The 18,605-nt window shown below is 43.2% G+C and overlaps 2 protein-coding genes across 2 annotated transcripts; one reads left to right on the top strand and one right to left on the bottom strand.

The window, feature by feature from the left end:
• Positions 1–2,202: 2,202 nt before the first annotated feature.
• On the bottom strand, positions 2,203–5,654 carry LOC142741612 (uncharacterized). The gene is made up of 2 exons (XM_075850976.1): positions 5,555–5,654; positions 2,203–4,563 (listed from the first exon to the last, which is right to left on the bottom strand). The coding sequence occupies exon 2, from the start codon at positions 4,551–4,553 to the stop codon at positions 2,649–2,651; it is 1,905 nt and encodes a 634-aa protein (XP_075707091.1). The 5' UTR covers positions 4,554–4,563; positions 5,555–5,654; the 3' UTR covers positions 2,203–2,648.
• Positions 5,655–11,772: 6,118 nt separating this feature from the next.
• LOC142741611 (uncharacterized) lies at positions 11,773–15,272 on the top strand. The gene is made up of 7 exons (XM_075850975.1): positions 11,773–11,971; positions 12,684–12,751; positions 13,021–13,163; positions 13,398–13,560; positions 14,138–14,193; positions 14,626–14,712; positions 14,931–15,272. Exons 1-7 carry the CDS (start codon positions 11,847–11,849, stop codon positions 15,051–15,053), a joined length of 765 nt encoding a protein of 254 aa, XP_075707090.1. The 5' UTR covers positions 11,773–11,846; the 3' UTR covers positions 15,054–15,272.
• Positions 15,273–18,605: the final 3,333 nt, after the last annotated feature.

The following is an 18,605-nucleotide window of genomic DNA, read 5'->3' as shown; positions in this document are numbered from 1 at the left end:
TTTTTAAAATGGGGGTGAGTTATTGGGGGATTCTAATATATAAGGCCCTCAAAACCACTTCAGGACTAAACTGGTACCTGTAAAAATAGCCTTTTGAAATTTTCTTGAAAATGTGAGAAATCGCTGCTAAAGTTCTAAACCTTTTAACGTGCTAGAAAAATAAAAGGATGTTCAAAAAATTATGCAAACATAAAGTAGATATATGGGAAATGTTAACTAGTGACTATTTTGTGTGGTATTACCATCTGTTTTACAAGCAGATAAATTTACATTCAAGAAAATGCACATTTTTGCACATTTTCCCAAAATGTGGGTGTTTTTCACTAATAAATATTGAATTTATAAACCAAATTTATCCACTAACGTAAAGTACAATATATCACGAGAAAACAATCTCAGAATCGCTTGGTTAGGTAAAAGCATTCCCAAGTTATTACCACATAAAGTGACACATGTCAGATTTGAAAAAATCTGCTGCGTCCACAAGGCCAAATCAGGCTGCGTCCTAAAGGGGTTAAATAAAAATAAAAAATTACGTTATTATTGCACTAGACATAAAACAGGCCATATGTATGATCAGCTGAAGGGGCCGTGGCGATTGTGCGAGGTCTCCTGCTTACCCTGTGACACACTTGGATCTGCGCATACTGTATACCGCACCTACATCAATGAGACGGTAATCATTGAAATGGCCGCAGCGTCGCACATGCAGAGCGGCTCATTTCAACAAAACATTTTCGTGTGTGCGTAAAGTTTGACCACAAACAAGCAAACATTAATGGCATAATAGCAAAACAGGTCATAAATAACCAATTACAGCAAAGTGCAATTTGTGTATTTACTTACTTATTTTCTGACGCTGTAACTTGTTCCCTGCTCCCACCTGTGCTGCAAAAGCTCCTTTCCAAGTTCCTCCCCCGCTGCATCCTTTTTATAGCGGTCCTGACCGCGTGTCCCATAGTTCTGGGGGGTCATGCACCAGGCTGATCAATTTCTCCACATCCATCTTGTCTGTTGAATGCTGGGAACTTTGGCACATCCTGCTGTTGCTTGGCAACGGATCCGTCAAAAACTGACCCATAGGCTTCAATGGCCGTCTAAAGAGTTATTCCCAACTGGTGAGGCGCCCACTGACCACAAACTCCAGACGGAAACTAGCAGACAGGGGGCAACGGCCCCTTCTTCACTAGTCCCAGCCTGGTATCTGCAGCCAGTGGCAGCCCGACCAGGCAAAACGGGGGTCCGGTGGCCCCCGTTCTTGATACAGGTGCGAGTCCCAGAGCTGGGACCCGCATCTATTGTACAGTTTTTGGCCATTTCTGTGGATACTCCATAAATGTCTAAGTTGGGAATACCCCTTTAAGCGCTGTTTAGTGGTATTATATGGAAATTGAGTTGAAGTATTATCTGGGAACTGTATGTCAGTATTATGTGGGCTCTTTAGGGGCTATTATTTGGATATTGCTTATTATTTGACCACTATATGGTGGTATTATGTGGGCTCTTTAGGGGCTATTATTTGGATATTGCTTATTATTTGACCACTATATGGTGGTATTATGTGGGTTGTATATGGCAGTATTATCTTGCCAGTTTATGGTGGTATTATATAAACAGTCTAAAAATGCCAAACTACCTAGGACTTCACTTTCTTTAAAACCAAACCTACCAAAGGATATTAGACCATAAGGTCAGTTTCATAGCAAATCAATTTAAAGCATAACAATAGTTATACACTTTTTTTTCACAAATCAGTAATACATGTCACTACAATGTACTGAAGTGTGTGAACTACGGCATTAGGAATTTTCACATTAGAAAGAAAATAAATTGCCTGTTTTCAATCATTTTCATTCAAGCATTGACTTCTCACTTCTGTTCAGAAACAGAATCATTATCAAGTCATTTCAGTTGTATTATAGTCAGTTCCGTCATTAATTCTGGCCTATTAGGCATCACCCGGCAGTAACAGGATCCCAGCATCATTATTCTTCATTGTTGTTCATACTTAGATGGCCAGTGGAATTATTAGGCCTGACATTCCCCAATATAAAGATAAATTATATTAAGGTGTACCTTTTGTACCATTTGTGATCCGCTTAAAAACCTTTTAGGATATGAATTTCAGTGTAAAAAATTAAAGTATCTAGTCTACAATAAAAAACAATGAGTGCTCTATAGTTTTTATTAGCTTCAGTCACTTGCAGGCTGCACACTCCATTCATTTCAATATAAAACAGAGTAGACTTTTATTACATCTGTATATTATATGTGGAGTTGTCATTATACACCGTCTCTATTATATGATGACGGGGATATTCCCCAAACTGCACCACCGTGCTGCCCGTACACTGGCTGTATAGTCTGTCTCGCCAGGTAAGTCCTTGGTCTCCGTCATCTAATGTTGACGAATAACTGGCATCGCTGGACTCCACCGGCCGGTGAGTCCACGCCTTGTTCACCCTCCTCGATGTAGGCCTCAGGCTCGTTCACAAGTCAGACTGCTAGCTCTGCCCCCTAGATGTTAATATTGATGTTCAGGTCTTGACCGCTGATATTGATGTTCACACCCATTGGATAGTACAAGGGGAAGTGATCTACAACCTTGATGTCTCTGTCCTCAGCGGTTCATCCCTGATAAATGCATTTTATTTGTTGGCACTGCCGATGTAAAACCACTTGGTGGCCAGGATGGAGACGACCCTTTCAGTGGCTTTTCTGATATTACATGAGAAGCCTTCGCAGTGCAGTGTGGCCAGAGCTAGGCTGAGACGATATAAGTCCAGGTCTTTCATGACATTATGGTTGATGGCATCTTTAAGAAATTCAACATGTCTGACTACGGCCTCCTTGTCCTCTGAGTTGACCAGATAGCTTGGGATCTGGAGGAGCAGGGTCTTCATCAATTTTGGATAGTTATGAGCCAGACAGCTGTAGATGGATTTCAGGTCATTGATGTTTGGAGAGATTTCCGTTCGGAAAAATCCCTGAATGTTGGCTCCTTTGATGTAGGAGAGGCAGCTCTGCAGAGATGAAGTACTGGCTGCTACGATCTCCTGATTGTCACTATGTAATTTCAGGAGCAAAGTTGGTATAAAGCTCCTGACTTTATCTGTAAAATATCCAAATAGCGGAAGGCGGCAGCTCTCTGTCAGATCTCTTAACAGGTTTATGGCCGCAATCTGGACTTCTCCGTCCGGATAGTCCATATGCTCCCGGGATATTTTAATGAATTGTCTACTGAGGACAGAAAGCTTCAGGCGTCTGATAATGGAGGACAGCACCCTCAGTGCCGTCATGATGATCTTGGTGTTGCTGGTTTTTGATAGTCTAAACTCCATGTGGGCAATAATCTTATTCTTGTACCGCTCCACCAGTCTTGTGGCTCCGGTGGTGGCATTCCCCAGTGCCTCCATGGCGATGCTGCACAAGATGTTATCGTCCTCTTCTATGATCTTCAGCAGATATTGGATTGCGCACTCTTGGTATTTCTGCTTTATAAGCCTTGGATGCTTCAAAGCCTCATTGAAGAACATAGCTGCTGTAATTTTGGCCTTTGGGACCGCATTCTTCAGGGCATTGAGTAGAAACTGGAGAAAATCTTTTGTTATTTTCCTGCCAGATACCTGAGATGTCACAAGCGTGTTCATCTCAATACGCTGCTTCTCTGTATCTTCCAGTTCCTTATTCTCCGCCGCAACTTGCTCCCTGTATTTTTCTAGGAGCTCGGCGTGAGGAAGGGTCTGTAACTCGTCATTTACCGGCTCGGTCGGCTGGTTCTCCGATGATTCGGGTACAGTAAAGAATTCCAGGGCAACTTTGGTGGAGTCTTGAAGCTCAGCATGGACATCAGGCAACCAGGTGGAAATGTTGGCCTTCATGTTGCTTATGGCCTTCATAAGTTGCACTTTGCAGCTGCCACCCTTCCCAATATATTCTTGGATGCTGCCGCATAAACGCCTTATAGCATAGCACAACGTCTCCTTAGATAGTTGGTCAGGAGCGTCTTTGACCACTCGGCTCAGCACTGGCAGCATGTCCAAGATGTGTGGCATGATGACTGTAGCACATAGAGATGTCACTTCTGTCAAAGTGTCGACAATGGCAGCATTGAAATCCTCATAAACGATGTTGTATCTCAGTTCCCCGACCACCGCTTCCAGATGGAGGATGCTCAGCCAGACGATAACCTTCTTAGTCATGGCGTAGGAATAGTATTGTCCCTTCATGTACTCCACCTTCAAGTGCTCACATAGCACCTTGATCATATATTCCTTCAGGTAGTGTGCCGCGTCTCTTCTGTACTGGATGACTCTGATGAAGAAGCGGCACATGGCGGCGTTGTATTGAGATGGTAACAGGTTACTCAGAATGGCTTTCTGAAACACATCCGTATAAGTGAAGAGATCTTCAGCCGCCTTCTCCTGGATGAAATAAGGGACACAGGCTCCTAAGACGTCTTCTTCCACCAAATTCCAGGTGTCCAAAGCATTTCTGAGCTCTTGATTTGTGTCCACACAGAATGTCTGATGTTTTCTATTCATGATCTTCATATTCACAAATCTGCTGAGGCGAGAAATCATCATGTGGTTACTTGTTTCTAAATCATCTTCCAAAAAGAAAATAGATTCTAGACTTCTATGTCCTCAATTGTCAGCCCCCTCCCTAATAAACATGTGATAACTGCATGAAGAGCGCCCTCCCAAGGCAGGGACAGGACAGTGCAGCCAGAGGAGACAGCGGCACTCCTCTACACTGCGCCCTCTGGTGGTGTAAGGAATTAAAGGTTTCAGAAAATGAAAGCCACATATAAGGTTATATGTAATATTATATAGAGTATTTTATTTGGGTAAATCAAAGATGGAGGATCATGGGTATAGTTGCATGTCTTAATGAAATGCGTCTCATCAGTATTGAAGATTCCTATAGTTTACCCTGATTCTCACAATAAATGACCCGGACGTTCACAGGTATCTCTTACAGGTGCTAACCAGTAGTGTGAACCCAGCCTCACCCATGGACAAACTCAGGATGTCATAAATGGTAAAGGTGGTTGATAAGTGGCACCAGTATTCTATATCCGCATGTTACATGAGGGGGAAGTTCTTTTTATCAGGAAGGTCACACTATTTGTCTCTAAGAGGGGCAGACAAGGGGGTATAAAAGACCCAAGCATGACATGAGGGGAGCCACTTGGGGGCCACTTGAGGAGGGACATACTGGAAAGGAGACTTCCTGGAGTGTGGGGAGACCATGGATGGTAACTATAACCTGTCATGTAATTATTGATGATAAGGAAAAAGTGTCTCTGTAAAGTTCATTGTTTATGGCTGTCGCTATGTACAAATCTCCATAGAAGTCTCAGAATAACTAACAGTCATTTAACTCTTTATACAATATACATTTTTATACACTCAATCTTGTATGTCATTTATTGCGCCTGACCTTAGAATCTAACCCAGTAAGAGGGTGAAAGAGAAACATTCTTACAGGGGCAGCACATGGAACTCGCTGCAATACTTCACAAGAAACATTCTACAAGTTCTCCTCTTACCTCTGAATCGTGGATCTGAAGCTTCTGGATAAAGCAAGATTTCTAGAAGTCACAGGGCTCAAGAAAAAGTCAAGTGAGAGCGACGTACCAAAAAGCAAGAAACTATTGGTCTATAGCGGCTCAACGGAATGTGACTGATCTGCAGCTTTTATAGAGAAGGTGAATTATGACATCACTGATGACCTCACACTTACCTTACATTCTAACACACATCAAATGCTTTATTGAATTTCAGTAATAAAAACATTACAACATTTCAATATCCAGTGATTATAAATATCATAATGCTAACAATTTATCTGCACAATTTACATTAGGCAACATATATCTCCCCAATCCCATCCCCCGCCCACCCCAAAGATCATTAAGTACCAGAAAAAATAATAATTATACTTTCCTATAAAACACCAATCAACTCCATGTCCCCAATATTTCCTCCCACTTCTTTATACAATTTTTCTTGTCTGCTCTTATTTTCTCATATTCTTTAATTGTCTTAACCAACTTCAACCAATCCATAACAATTGGGGATTTACCAGCCGTCCAATTTCTTGCAATTATTACTTTTGCTTAACCCCTTAGTGACCAGCCTATTTTATACCTTAATGACCAAACTATTTTTTAAGTTTTTCCATCGTCGCAATTCAAGAGCTATAACGTTTTTATTTTTGTGTAAACATAGCTGTATAAGGTCTTGTTTTTTGCTGGACATGTTGTATTTTTTTCATAGCACCATTTTGGGGTACATATAATTTATTGATTAACTTTTCTTAACTTTTTTTGGGGGGGGAATAGAAATAAACCTATTATCTGTGTGGTATAAATAACACAATAATGTTATTCAGCGGGTTGTTACATTTGCAAAGATACCAAATTTATATTGATTTTGTTTGTTTTACTACTTTTATACAGCAAAAACAAATTGTTTTCAAATTTATTTGATTTTGTGTCTCTGTCTGAAGATCCATAGCTGGTTTGTTTTTTTCCGCAGATGAGTGAGGGTTTTTTTTATTTTTGTGGGACGACTTGTAGTTTTTATTGGTACCATTTTGGAGTAGATGCGACTTTTTGATCACTTTTTATCACATTTTTTTCAGGCAGGATTCATAGAAAACAGCAATTTTTGCATTGTTTTTTATTTTCTTTTTTACGGCATTCACAGTGCGGGTTAAATGATGTAATAACTTTATAGTTGGGGTCATTATGGACGCAGCAATAACAAATATGTGTAACTTTTTTACTTTATTTTGTTATTTTTAATAATAAAGCATTTTGTAAGGGGAAAAAGTGGGTTTCCCACTTTTTTTTTCACTGTTTTTTAATTAACTTTATTAAACTTTTTTACTAGTCTCACTAGGGGACTTAACTATGCGATCATCCGATCGCTTTTATAATACACTGCAATACTTTTGTATTGCAGTGTATTACTGCCTTTCCGTTTAAACGGACAGGCATCTGCTAGGCCTCTGGCATGACCTAGCAGGCATTCATTACAGGCCGACCTGGGGGCCTTTATTAGGCTCCCGACTGCCATAGAAGACACGACACCCGGCGATCATATTGCCGGGTGCCGTTACCATGAGAGAGGGAGCTCCCTCCCTCTCTCCAAAACCACTCAGATGCGGCGCTCACTAGCACCGCATCTGAGTGGTTAAACGGGTGAGATCGATACTGATATCGATCTCACCCGTTAGAGCAGGGATGCGCCCAGCCCTCAGCTACCTCTAGTAGCTGAGAGCAGGGAGATATAACGGCCCTCTGCTCTGTATATTTATTCTGATGCAGCGCCGTGAAAAGGCGTATGCGTCAGAATAAAGCCCATTAGTGGCAGCCGTGAAAAGGTGTATTGGCGGTCACTAATGGGTTAAAAGAGAACATTAACCCCTTCGCGCACCCAGACATGCCATTACGTCCGGGTGTGGGGGGTGATGTTTGTAGCTGAAACAATGTTTGAGGAGAAGAAAAGAGGCAGGAGATTTACTGTCAGAAAAGTCAAAATAAAACAAATGTGGTCGCTGTGATAGGTTTTCACAGCGACCACATGTTCAGGGACCATCAGATTGGTCCCTGATACTCTGCCCAGTGCCCAGAGCTGTTGGTAACAGCGTGGGCACAGGGCTGTGTGCACGCGATCGCGTGCACACTGTTTTATAAGCAGGAATGCATGTGATCGCTGTGATTGGTTGTCACAGCGACCACATGTTCAGGGACCATCAGATTGGTCCCTGATACTCTGCCCAGAGCTGTTGGTAACAGCGAGGGCACAGGGCTGTGTGCACGCGATCGCGTGCACACTGTTTTCTATGCAGAAATGCATGTGATCGCTGTGATTGGTTGTCACAGCGATCACATGTTCAGGGGCCAAAATATTGACCCCTGACATTCTGCCCAGTGCCCATGGCTGTTAGCAACAGCCAGGGCATAGAGCTGTGTGCACGCGATCCCGCGTGCACAGTCTCTGAAGTGCGGCCGTATATATACTATACGCCGGACTTTAGAGACCCTGACCGCTGGCCGTATAAATACGGCCAGCGGTCGGGAACCTGTTAATACTTATTGCCGAGATTCTTCAGTTTTGAGAAATATCCCACATGTGGCCCTAGTGCGGTAATGGACTGAAGCACCGGCCTCCGAAGCAAAGGAGCACCTACAGGATTTGAGCCCTCCTTTTTACTATTCACCATGTCCGGTTTGAAAAAGGTCTTGTGGTGCCAAAACAGTGGAAACCCCCCAATAGTATTTATAGTATTATTTCTTATAAAATCTAGTTTTAGCTCAGATATTTTAATTTTCATAAAGAATAAAGGAGAAAACGCAACCCAACATTTGTAAAGCAACTTCTCCCGAGTACGGTGATACCCCATACGTGGTCATAAACTGCTGTTTGGATACACACAGGGCTAAGAAGGGAAGGACCGCCATTTGACTTTTGGAGCTCAATTTTTGCTGGAATGGTCTGAGAGTGCCGTGTCACATTTGCAAAGCCCCTTAGGGACCAAACCGGTGGAAACCCTCCAAAAGTGACCCAATCTAAGAAACTGCTGTTCTGCTTTTTCCGGAAATAAATGTATCGGTGTACAGGCTCATAGACTTTTATTGAGTCCGTACTCCGATACATTCATTTCCGGAAAAAGGCGAGCAGACACAAAGCAAAGTAATGAGACGGGGTCCCAGACTCAGGCAGAGCCGCTTCTAGTGCTCTGCCTAGGACTCCTCCTCTTCTCCTAACATCACTATCACTGTATGATCTCAGGGGCCACCCCAGACAGTGATGTTAATAGGAGAGAAGGAGTCCCAGGCAGAGTGCTAGAAGCAACTCTGCTCCGGTACTCCGTCTGTGGCGAAGCCCCTGACATCACTGTCCATATATGAACAGTGATATCAGGAGCAGAGCAGGAGTCCCAGGCAGAGAGCTAGTAGTGCTCTGCCCGGGTTTATGGCTCTGGGGTGGCCCCTGACAACACTGTCCATATATGGACAGTGACGTCAGAGGCTTTTCCTGAAGCAGAATCCCCAGCCAGAGCCTCGGCAATTCTCTGGCTAAGGATTCCACTCCTAGACTGGGCCCCAAAGGCACTACCTACAGGGGCTGTGTGGTACTAACATGGAGGTCTGTGTGGCACTACCAGAGAGGGGGGGGGCTGTATGGCACTACCAGGGAGGGTGGCTGTGTGGCACTACCAGGGAGGGGGCAGTGTGGCACTATCTACAGAGGGCACTCAATTTATGGGGGTACAAACTGGGGGCCAAACTTCTATATGGGGGCACAAAGTGATGACATTTTCTGCCATTTTACTGCTGCCGTGAGTTCCCCGCCCAAGGGCCCACATAAACCTGGAGCCGGCCCGATAGATAGATAGATAGATAGATAGATAGATAGATAGATAGATAGATAGATAGATAGATAGATAGATAGATAGATAGATAGATAGAATAAGATAAGATAAGATAAGATAAGATAAGATAAGATAGATAGATAGATAGATAGATAGATAGATAGATAGATAGATAGATAGATAGATAGATAGATAGATAGATAGATAGATAAGATAGATAGATAGATAGATAGATAGATAGATAGATAGATAGATAGATAGATAGATAGATAGATAGATAATGCCGGGGCCCTTCTTCACAAGAATGACGCTGTACAGTGCCATGTTGTTACCGGTGGCGGCAAATACAACATCCTGATATTGGCCAGTGTCATTTTTGTGAAGCAGGGTCCCAGCGTCAGGTGCCAGAAGTGAAGGCTCCCAAAGGAGAAGAGGCGCCCGACCAGAGGTGGTAATAAGAAGACCCGTGAGTGGTAAGTACATAGGGGTATGAATTTTTTGGGGAGGGGGGTGGGTTGTACAGGGGTGTAAATTAATTTAGGGGTTTGATCCGGGGTCTGAACAAAGAAGATTAGTTGGGAGTCTGAATGAATTTAAGGGTCTGGTTGGGGCCTGAATTAATAAAGGGGTCTAAAATAATAATGGAGAATGGTATGAAATAATATTGGGATCGCGTCAGGAGGCAGAAAATTGTAGGGGTCTGGTCAGGGGTCTAAATTAGTTTGGGGGTCTGATGGAGAATGTGTATTCATTCAGGGGTCTGAATTCATTTGAAGATCTGGCCTTGGGCCTGTATTAATTTTATCATCTGGTCTGGTGTCTACGCAGGTGATGTAAATGCAATGTATGAGGAGAAGGTGGACACTTCATCCAGGCATGGAAGATATAAGGGCCTGCAGGACACAGAATCAGCAGCCAGAACTGTATATTGGTGAGTGACTTTTTTTATGTTGCCCCCCCTGCACACCTACTATCTCCCCCTGACCTCCCACAAAGTTTCTGCCCACCTGCCTTCCCCCGCCCCACCACAGAGCCCCTGTCAGTTTCGTCTCCCCCGTGGCCCCAGTTCCGCCCCTGCCACTTTCTGCTATCTTAGCCCCCACAGACAGCTACCTGAACACAGTGACTCCTACAGATAAGCAGCAAGAAGAAGCAACATCCGAAGACGCCATCTTTACTAGATTGTGGATTTACAGTCACCATATATACAATAAGCAGAAAAGGAAATATATATTAGAATGGTGGAAGGAGTTGGGACTGTCTGGATTCAGCATGCCTGGTAAACCCGGTATTGTGTGTGTGGTAGACTGCAAGGACCCATTACCAACCTTACCTGCCCAGGACCTTACACCATCACTTCATTTATAATAAAAACACCAACACCTTCTTTGTGGAAATGTGGAAGTGGCCACAGCTTTATTAATTCTATACAAATCGGCATGAAGACATCTTTTTCTGAAAAAACAGCAGAAAATGTGTGATAGGAAACGGTGATAAATCCCAGCATGCCTCCGACACACACTGCTCTGCCGGATCTACATAGATTATTAAATAATGATTAAAAACACCACCAAAACGCCACCACAAAGTGCATTGTTCTATAGAGTTATCCCCCTCCTGAGTAATAGTAAGTGGTAAAATGAATACATTATATTATAATATAACGCCTATGATGTGACCATGAAGCAACGCTGCAACTGTAAGGCTGTGTTCACACAGAGTTTTTTGCAGGAGGACAATTTTGCCTCAAAATTCAGTTTGGGATTTTGAGGCAGATTTTGTCCTTCCTGCACGTCGTTTGCCGTGATTTTAGCAGCGTTTTTTGCCCGCGCCCATTGAGTGCTACGGGCAAAAAACTCAGCGAAATACTCTTTCTCTGCCTCCCTTTGATGTCAATAGCAGGTCAGAGGCTTAAACGCGCGAAGATAGGGCATGTCGCTTCTTTCTCCCGCGAGGCGGTTTTACTGCTCGCGGGAGAAAACCGCCACCGCCTCCCATTGAAATCAATGGGAGGCATTTTCGGACGGTTTTTGACGAGTTTTGCGGAGCGGTTTCAGAGCCAAAAAACTTGTCAAAATACTCAGTGTGAACAGCGCCTAACTGTAATCTTCAGCGGCTTCTGGATTAGGAAAATGGGGAAAACACGCCGTAATACATCAATAACAATTTATCTGATATTTATAATTGACTTCTACAAGATAACTTTATTTCTGATCTAACAGTTTTTCCAGCTCTGGTCAACGTCAAGACCCCATTGTGACATCATCAGCTGGGTTGTGTCATTGTGACATCATCAGCTGGGTTGTGACATCATCAGCTGGGTGCCTATCAAAGGACAGGTAAAAGGAAAACTGATCACTTTCTCTGATTTCGGATAGAAGGAGGAGAAGGCTACTGCGTTTGTAAGCGACAAATATTTATATACTACTTTTCTGAACAACATATATATCACCAATATGTTGAGCCCAGGCTTGGCTGTTCTGCCATGTCTCTGGGCAGCGTGGACCTTCATCGGTATTATTACCACTTACACCATGACTATGGCTGAAGGTCATTATGAGACACCATTGATAAGCATCAGGTAAGAGACTCTTTATAGACAATGTAGAGACACTTAATAAAGACGAAATGTTAATAGTAACAAGAATTCTGGGTCATGAGGTTCTAGATTAGAAAAATATTATTTTAGACCCTTTTGTATATAACTCCAGGGAATTCATGGGAATGGGTTTAATGTAAGGAAATCAGAAGAAAAAAAAATGAACATACTGTATTTCATATGAAAGGAATATCCCCATCATATTAGGTTATAGTATCTGACTAGGATATGCCATCACATTCTGATTGGTGGGGGTCTGACTGGGCAGTTGGTTGGCAGCCAGATCAGAGAGAAGCTGTGCCATATGGGAGGTAAAGTGAGACCCCGGCTACATAACCACTGCTGCCGTCCAGTACCAGCTTCTCCATGACTTGAGTCGTCACTTTTTATGATTTGACAGCACTGACTGGGATATCGGCCTGGGGAAAGTGATGTAGAAAGTGATTCCAGATCATAAAGGGTCAATTCTGATAATAACCTGATATTAGGGAATCATGATGGAACAACCAGAGCTTCACTATAATGTATCCAGCACTTATTCCAGCAGTGGCCAAATTAAGATTCATTTCTTGGTCACTTAGTAACATGGAGGAATTGCTAGAACTCCGGCAGTGAAGTCACTTGTGTTACTGAGAGCTCTAGTCACCTGCACGGAGCTCTACTAATGTTACATATGGATTTTATCTCTTCTCAGCGACACTGGAGCGAAGATCCCAGAGTCCATAGTGCTGATGATAGTGACCACCGTCTCTAACCTACTAAGTAAGTGCCTTATATTTATATCTGGGATAGAGCTTAATATAAGTCCTATATCTGTCTCTGGGAAAGATGAGAAACAACCAACATGGCCGCTATGACAGCTCCAACAGAGGTTGTTACCCAACTTTCCCAGACTCCGGAATGGTGAATCTGCCTAGTTATTGGGTGATACGACCCGTGAACATGTTATTATCTTCACATTTATATAACATATCATTATTGTGTGTAGTACATGTAACATCTATGGGCTGATGTCTTGTTCTGTATTTCAGAAGTCGCCATCATGTACGTAATGTACAGACTAATAGAGATCAGAGCGGCTGAGAGACAAATCTGTGGCGCCATCTTCCGGAAACTGCTGCTGGCTCTCGGATGGACGGCCTGTGTGGGGAACTTGATAGCCATATATTTACAGGTTAGTGTATATAGTGTTAACCAGGACCCTACACTGTGGAGTAAGGGCCCCTCAGGGTGCCGGACCCTCAGCTGCTCATCTATGACCCCTGACCAAGGAGCACTGCAGGGACTGTGTATAACCTGACAATGGAAGGTGTCCAGGATAATCTAATAATATGGGGGACATGTGCGCTGTATGATGACATGTAATCCATGATGGGACATGTAATATATTCTGTGTGTTTCCTTCTAGGAATCCTGTGTGAGAAATTATATTGGCTTTGCAGCAATGTTATGTACCGGACTCTACAGTATCTGCCTGGCAGGACCTCTGTACACGGCATCCAGGAACGTCCGCTGTGTACGCTGTACGAAAGCTGCCCTGTCTGTACTGATGTTTCTGGCCTTCCTGAGCAGTATCCTTTCCAAGTCACCACGTTATCATTTATAGCGAGCAGCATCTTTATTGTAATGATAGATCTCCTTATTCCTGTGCCCCGTCATCATCACTACAGATAACACCAATGTGGGTGATGAGTAGAGATGAAGTCACCAGCGCTGCCAACCCTGGACTTCTCCTGGGGACATGACCACCAGCACCCACAGCTGAAGCAAATAAAGGGACATATTGAATATTCTTTTTTTGGGCACATTACAAGTGGGCATTGGGGAAGTTCTGTCTCCATAAAGTGACCCATAATATTAACCCCTACCTCTCCTGCTAACTTCTAATGGAGCCGCCATTATGTGGAAGAAATAGTTATTATATTTCAGCTTATGCATCACAGAAGGGACTATAAACAGCACTGAGGTATAATGAGGGGCTTTGTGGCTCATGCCTCAGTGGCTGTTTAGTGGCAGGACCCCTCCTCTATGTCATTACATCATCGTCTGCCGCGCTCCTTACAGCTTAGATTATCCACTTACATGTGACACATATAAAGTCCATCTTACAGGTGTGCGGTTATTTTCCTATATACATCCTCCTTGCAGAGTTGGCATGTAAAATGGCTATGTATGCCCTCTGTACCAGCGATCACTGTATACAGGTATGTGTGTTTTACCATTCAGGATCAAGTTCTTCATAGTTCTATACAGCCATTTCTTATATATATCTTATTCTGGGAAAGCCGGGTGTCAACAATACGACTGCCATGAAAACGCCCTTAACAGGGGGTGACGCCAGTTTTCTTGACGTTTTGGGTGATCTGCTGAGTTCTGCAGTAATATGGAAGCGGAGGACGTATCACTGCTATTCATGATGATGTAGAACCTGGATGACAACTATTAGCGCTGTCATGGCGGACATATAGGTTGTTACTCTGCTTTTACAGACACAGATACAACTAAGAAGCGGCTGTATAGAATATAATATATACAATCCCGGGGCCCCCGGTCCCAGTAATAATTTATCACTACATGGAAGGGTAAGAAGAACAGAAAAGACAAAGTCAAATGTATTTTTTTTCCCTTTTTTTCAGTCTGCAAAAACGTCCCTAACAATCCTGGAATGGCTGGTGTTATTCAGCTCCTGTATAAGTCAAATCCTGCTGTATCGGGATTTCCAGGTCAGTATATGAGATCAGATCTATTCTACATATTCACACTGCTCCCTCCTTATTTCTTACACATTTGGCGGAGGAGGGGACTGTGGCGCTCTCAGCTGTCGGACCCTCTCTCTTCTGTTTTCCGCTCAGTCCTCCCCTCTCCAGAGACTGTTATATGTCGGGGAATCTCAGGGAATAGGAATGGATATAACGTGTCCTGTTCTTCTTTCTCTTGTCAGGTTCTAACAATAAAATTCAGGAAGAGCCTAAAGGAGGACTGGATAATCCTGAGGGACGACCTGGAGGAAACATCACCCAGCAATGAAGAAAAGGAGCCAGACCCTGAGAAAATGGGGCCCTAGGCTGTATTACAGTGTTAGGACCCTTCGTCTGAACTCCAGCGCAGCTTTACAGAGACGTAACCCGAGGCTCCTGGACCCCAATGTAAAACCAGTAACATGACCCCAAACTATCATGAGGCATTTATAGCACTGGTCTCCTCATATGGGGCAGAGAACATTTGGGCCCCTCAAGCTCCAGGGCCCTGGTGCGACCACAACCTCTGCATCCATTATAGTTCCGCTGCTGAAGATTTATTATATTTGTATATATTATTTTATACATAAAACGTTATTTTCATAAAAAATTTAGATATAAAGATTTACTTTTTTACTACTTGTTTTCTCCTTTCTACCAAACAATATATTCTGCTGCGCTGCACATAGAAAGACGACCATGTAGTGTAAGAATACCGCCCGACAGTCCCGTATTATTGGTATGTTTTGTGGGCATTCCTGGGTGGATCGGAGGCAGGGCCTAAATGTTCCCCAAATGGAGATTAAAATGTTGGGAGGTATAGCGGAGTAAAGTGGGATGACAAGGGGTGGAGCAGGGATATGGGTATTGAGATTTGACTACTTAAAAAGGGTTTAAAAAAATTGAGGGGAAAGAAAGGGTTAAAGGGGTTGTCTCATGGAGATAACCCCTTTTTATATGTGTTATTAGGGCATATGGACGTCATAGAGGGGGTCACCCCTCTCAGCACCCACCTCTAAGAGCCAGGCCAGAGAGCCGCTAACACACAGCAACTCTCGCTCTGGCAGACTGGACATCCATGTATTACATTCACAGCTATTCATCTGAATGGCGGCCACGTAATTCTCTGTTTGCCGTGCCGGGCATGTCGGGTGCCAGACCCTGATCGCCATGGCGTCTCCCACACCATTACTTCTTTATTAGGAAAACAGGAAGATTGTAGAGATGACGTCATTTATATCCTTAGTGTTGTCAGGTTTACAGCTGAATATATTGTAATTGTGATGCTGCTGACACGGCGTTCTACCCAATCTCACCATTTTTCAGTTAAATCTTTTGCACTCCAAAACGTCCAATCAGGGCTGGCGGTAGCACCCGGTAATTTGGCAGGAGGGAGGACCCGCTGCTTTTTGGTCTGTGTTTATCTTCTAAGTAATTTCACTTACACAGGACATTGCTTTATTCTTACGCAGGGGTGTAGCTAAGGGGAGGGCTACCAGGGCATGTTCTTCCCGAGTGCTGGGTGCCAGGAGGTGCAAACAAGTCACTTTGCTTTGGTCAGGATATTTAGATTTAGAAGGGTGGGGGCAGCAAACTAAACCATTGCCCCGGGTGAAGGAAAGTCTAGCTATGTATCTGTCTTACGTCTCACACGGGATATTGGGATCGGGTCCTCCCGGCTCTGTGGTGGTGCTCAGGGGTTTCCTCTCTATATGTATTTATTTTTCAGACTCTCTTTGTACCTCGTCTCTGCTGGGATTACACTCAGGACCTTGCGCATGGGAAGCAGAAACACTAGTACTGACCACAAGCTGCACCAATACAAATGAGGGGATTTTTCATGCCCGAATCCTTATTCAGACGAACGCGGGGAAACTCGGTCTTGAGTCTATGGAGGGATCCGTGAAAATGGAACAAAATAGGACATGTTCTGTTTTTTAACAGACCCTTCACACAGTGAGTTGAAACAACGGCCGTGTGAACGACCCCATTGAAATACACGCGACCGTGTGACGGCCGTTATTTTAACGGCCATCACAGACGTTCATCTGAATAAGACCCAACAGTATAAGAATTCATAAATATAACGTACTGGCATATAGAGATATACAGTATATACATATATATATATATATACAGAGAAAGAGAGAGAGAGAGAGATAGCAGGACATTACAGCTAAAAAAATCTAAAGTAAAGGTTTCCTAGTGGCACTAAAACATTTTTACAATTATTAAGTTCATGTTTCAAAAAATAATGCCACCAAAAAATGACAATATTTTTGAATACATTTTATTGAAAAAACATCACAAAACAGTAAATAACAGCCGTATTTCTTTTCCTATACAACACAGATCGAAAAATGAAATAAAAGAATATAATGGAGAATAGTTTTTTTCCTGCATTTCTCCCATAGTATGAGCTAATATAAATGAAACACTAATTTATATGTATTGCAAAATCTCAATTAAAAAATCTACCACTCATCTCGCAAAAAAATAAAAATAAAGATACAGAAGTAGCAATCCTTATCTTGTCTCTGATAACTTGCTACTGTGTGATAACTTATTACTTAAAAGCACATGTTGCGAATTTTGCTTTGGAAAATACGCAGCAAAACTGCAGGAAACCGCAAGAAATTTGCAGGAAAAAAACGTGCGTTTTTTTATGCGTTTTTCGGTGCGGTTTTTACGTTTTGTGAAAATCGCAGCGTTTTTATGCTGCGGGTTTTGCTGCGTATTTCTGTAGAACTACAGGGATAGAATTCGCAAGCGGAATCGCAAGTTAAATTGACGTGCTGAGGTCCCGAAAATTACCGCTGCGTGGACATGAGATTACATAGAATCTCATTGATTATGCTGGTACTGTATTACGCTGCGGTTTTGCTGCACGTAATACATATCGTTTGCATTGACCCTAAGGGCTCTTTACACCTAAAAAAAAAACAAAAAACAATTCTGCTCCCGTCAGGTCAACGGGACTAACGGGTTCAGTGACAGCGGGTCCTGAGACGCAGGATTCACCTGTCATTGATCACATCTAAGTTATGAACTTAGATATGATCGATAACAGCTTGATGCTGCTTGTCAGGACCCGCTGTCACTGAACCCGTCAGTCCCGCTGACCTGACAGATTCAGGTGTCAGCGCAAGATACAGCTGCTCTGTATACAGGATAAAACCAGAATACAAGTTGTGAGCATTATATATGTGTACAATTGTGTCACGCACACTTAATGCCAGAAAAAAGGTCGGAGCAGGCTAAGTTAAGAGTTTGTACCAAAATCTCTTAATTCCACAAATTCAGTCCAGTGATCCAGGTGATATCCTCCTCTAAGGCCACGTTCACACGTGGCGGAGTTTTTCCGCTGCAAATGTTGGTGCAGATTCGGGGCAATTACGCAACGAATGTGCAGCAACATTTGCATATTTGACAGGTAATTCAGACGTTGCAGATATCTCAGCGGACTTACCACAGATTTCAGTTTTTGCATTGCAAAGGCTGAAATACGCAGTGAAATTCTGCTTTTTCTCCGCAACAGTCAGTGCATGCTGCAGAGGGAAAATTCCGCACCGCAGCCTATGGTCCGCACAGTTATTTTCCGCAACGTCTGAACGAACTTGCCTAAAAATGTATAGAAACAAATGTAAAAAACGGCTGCTGCAGAATTCCACTGTGGACTGTCCGCAGCGGAATTCAACAGCAATTCCGTCACGTCTGAACATGGCCTAAAACACCTTGAGCAAAGGTAACAGCACAATAAAACTGTTGCAGCAGATGTCCGTGCTGGCTGGGCTCAGTAGTACTACGACCGTCCTGGGCTCTTTTTGATGTTAATATGAGCCAACTACGAGAAAGGTGACACATAGGGTAGTACTGCC

This window comes from Rhinoderma darwinii, chromosome 2, assembly GCF_050947455.1.
Source record: "Rhinoderma darwinii isolate aRhiDar2 chromosome 2, aRhiDar2.hap1, whole genome shotgun sequence".
NCBI classification, from domain to species: domain Eukaryota; kingdom Metazoa; phylum Chordata; class Amphibia; order Anura; family Rhinodermatidae; genus Rhinoderma; species Rhinoderma darwinii.
Note: the sequence above shows the minus strand (reverse complement) of the source record. Positions and strands in the feature narration are given on the sequence as shown.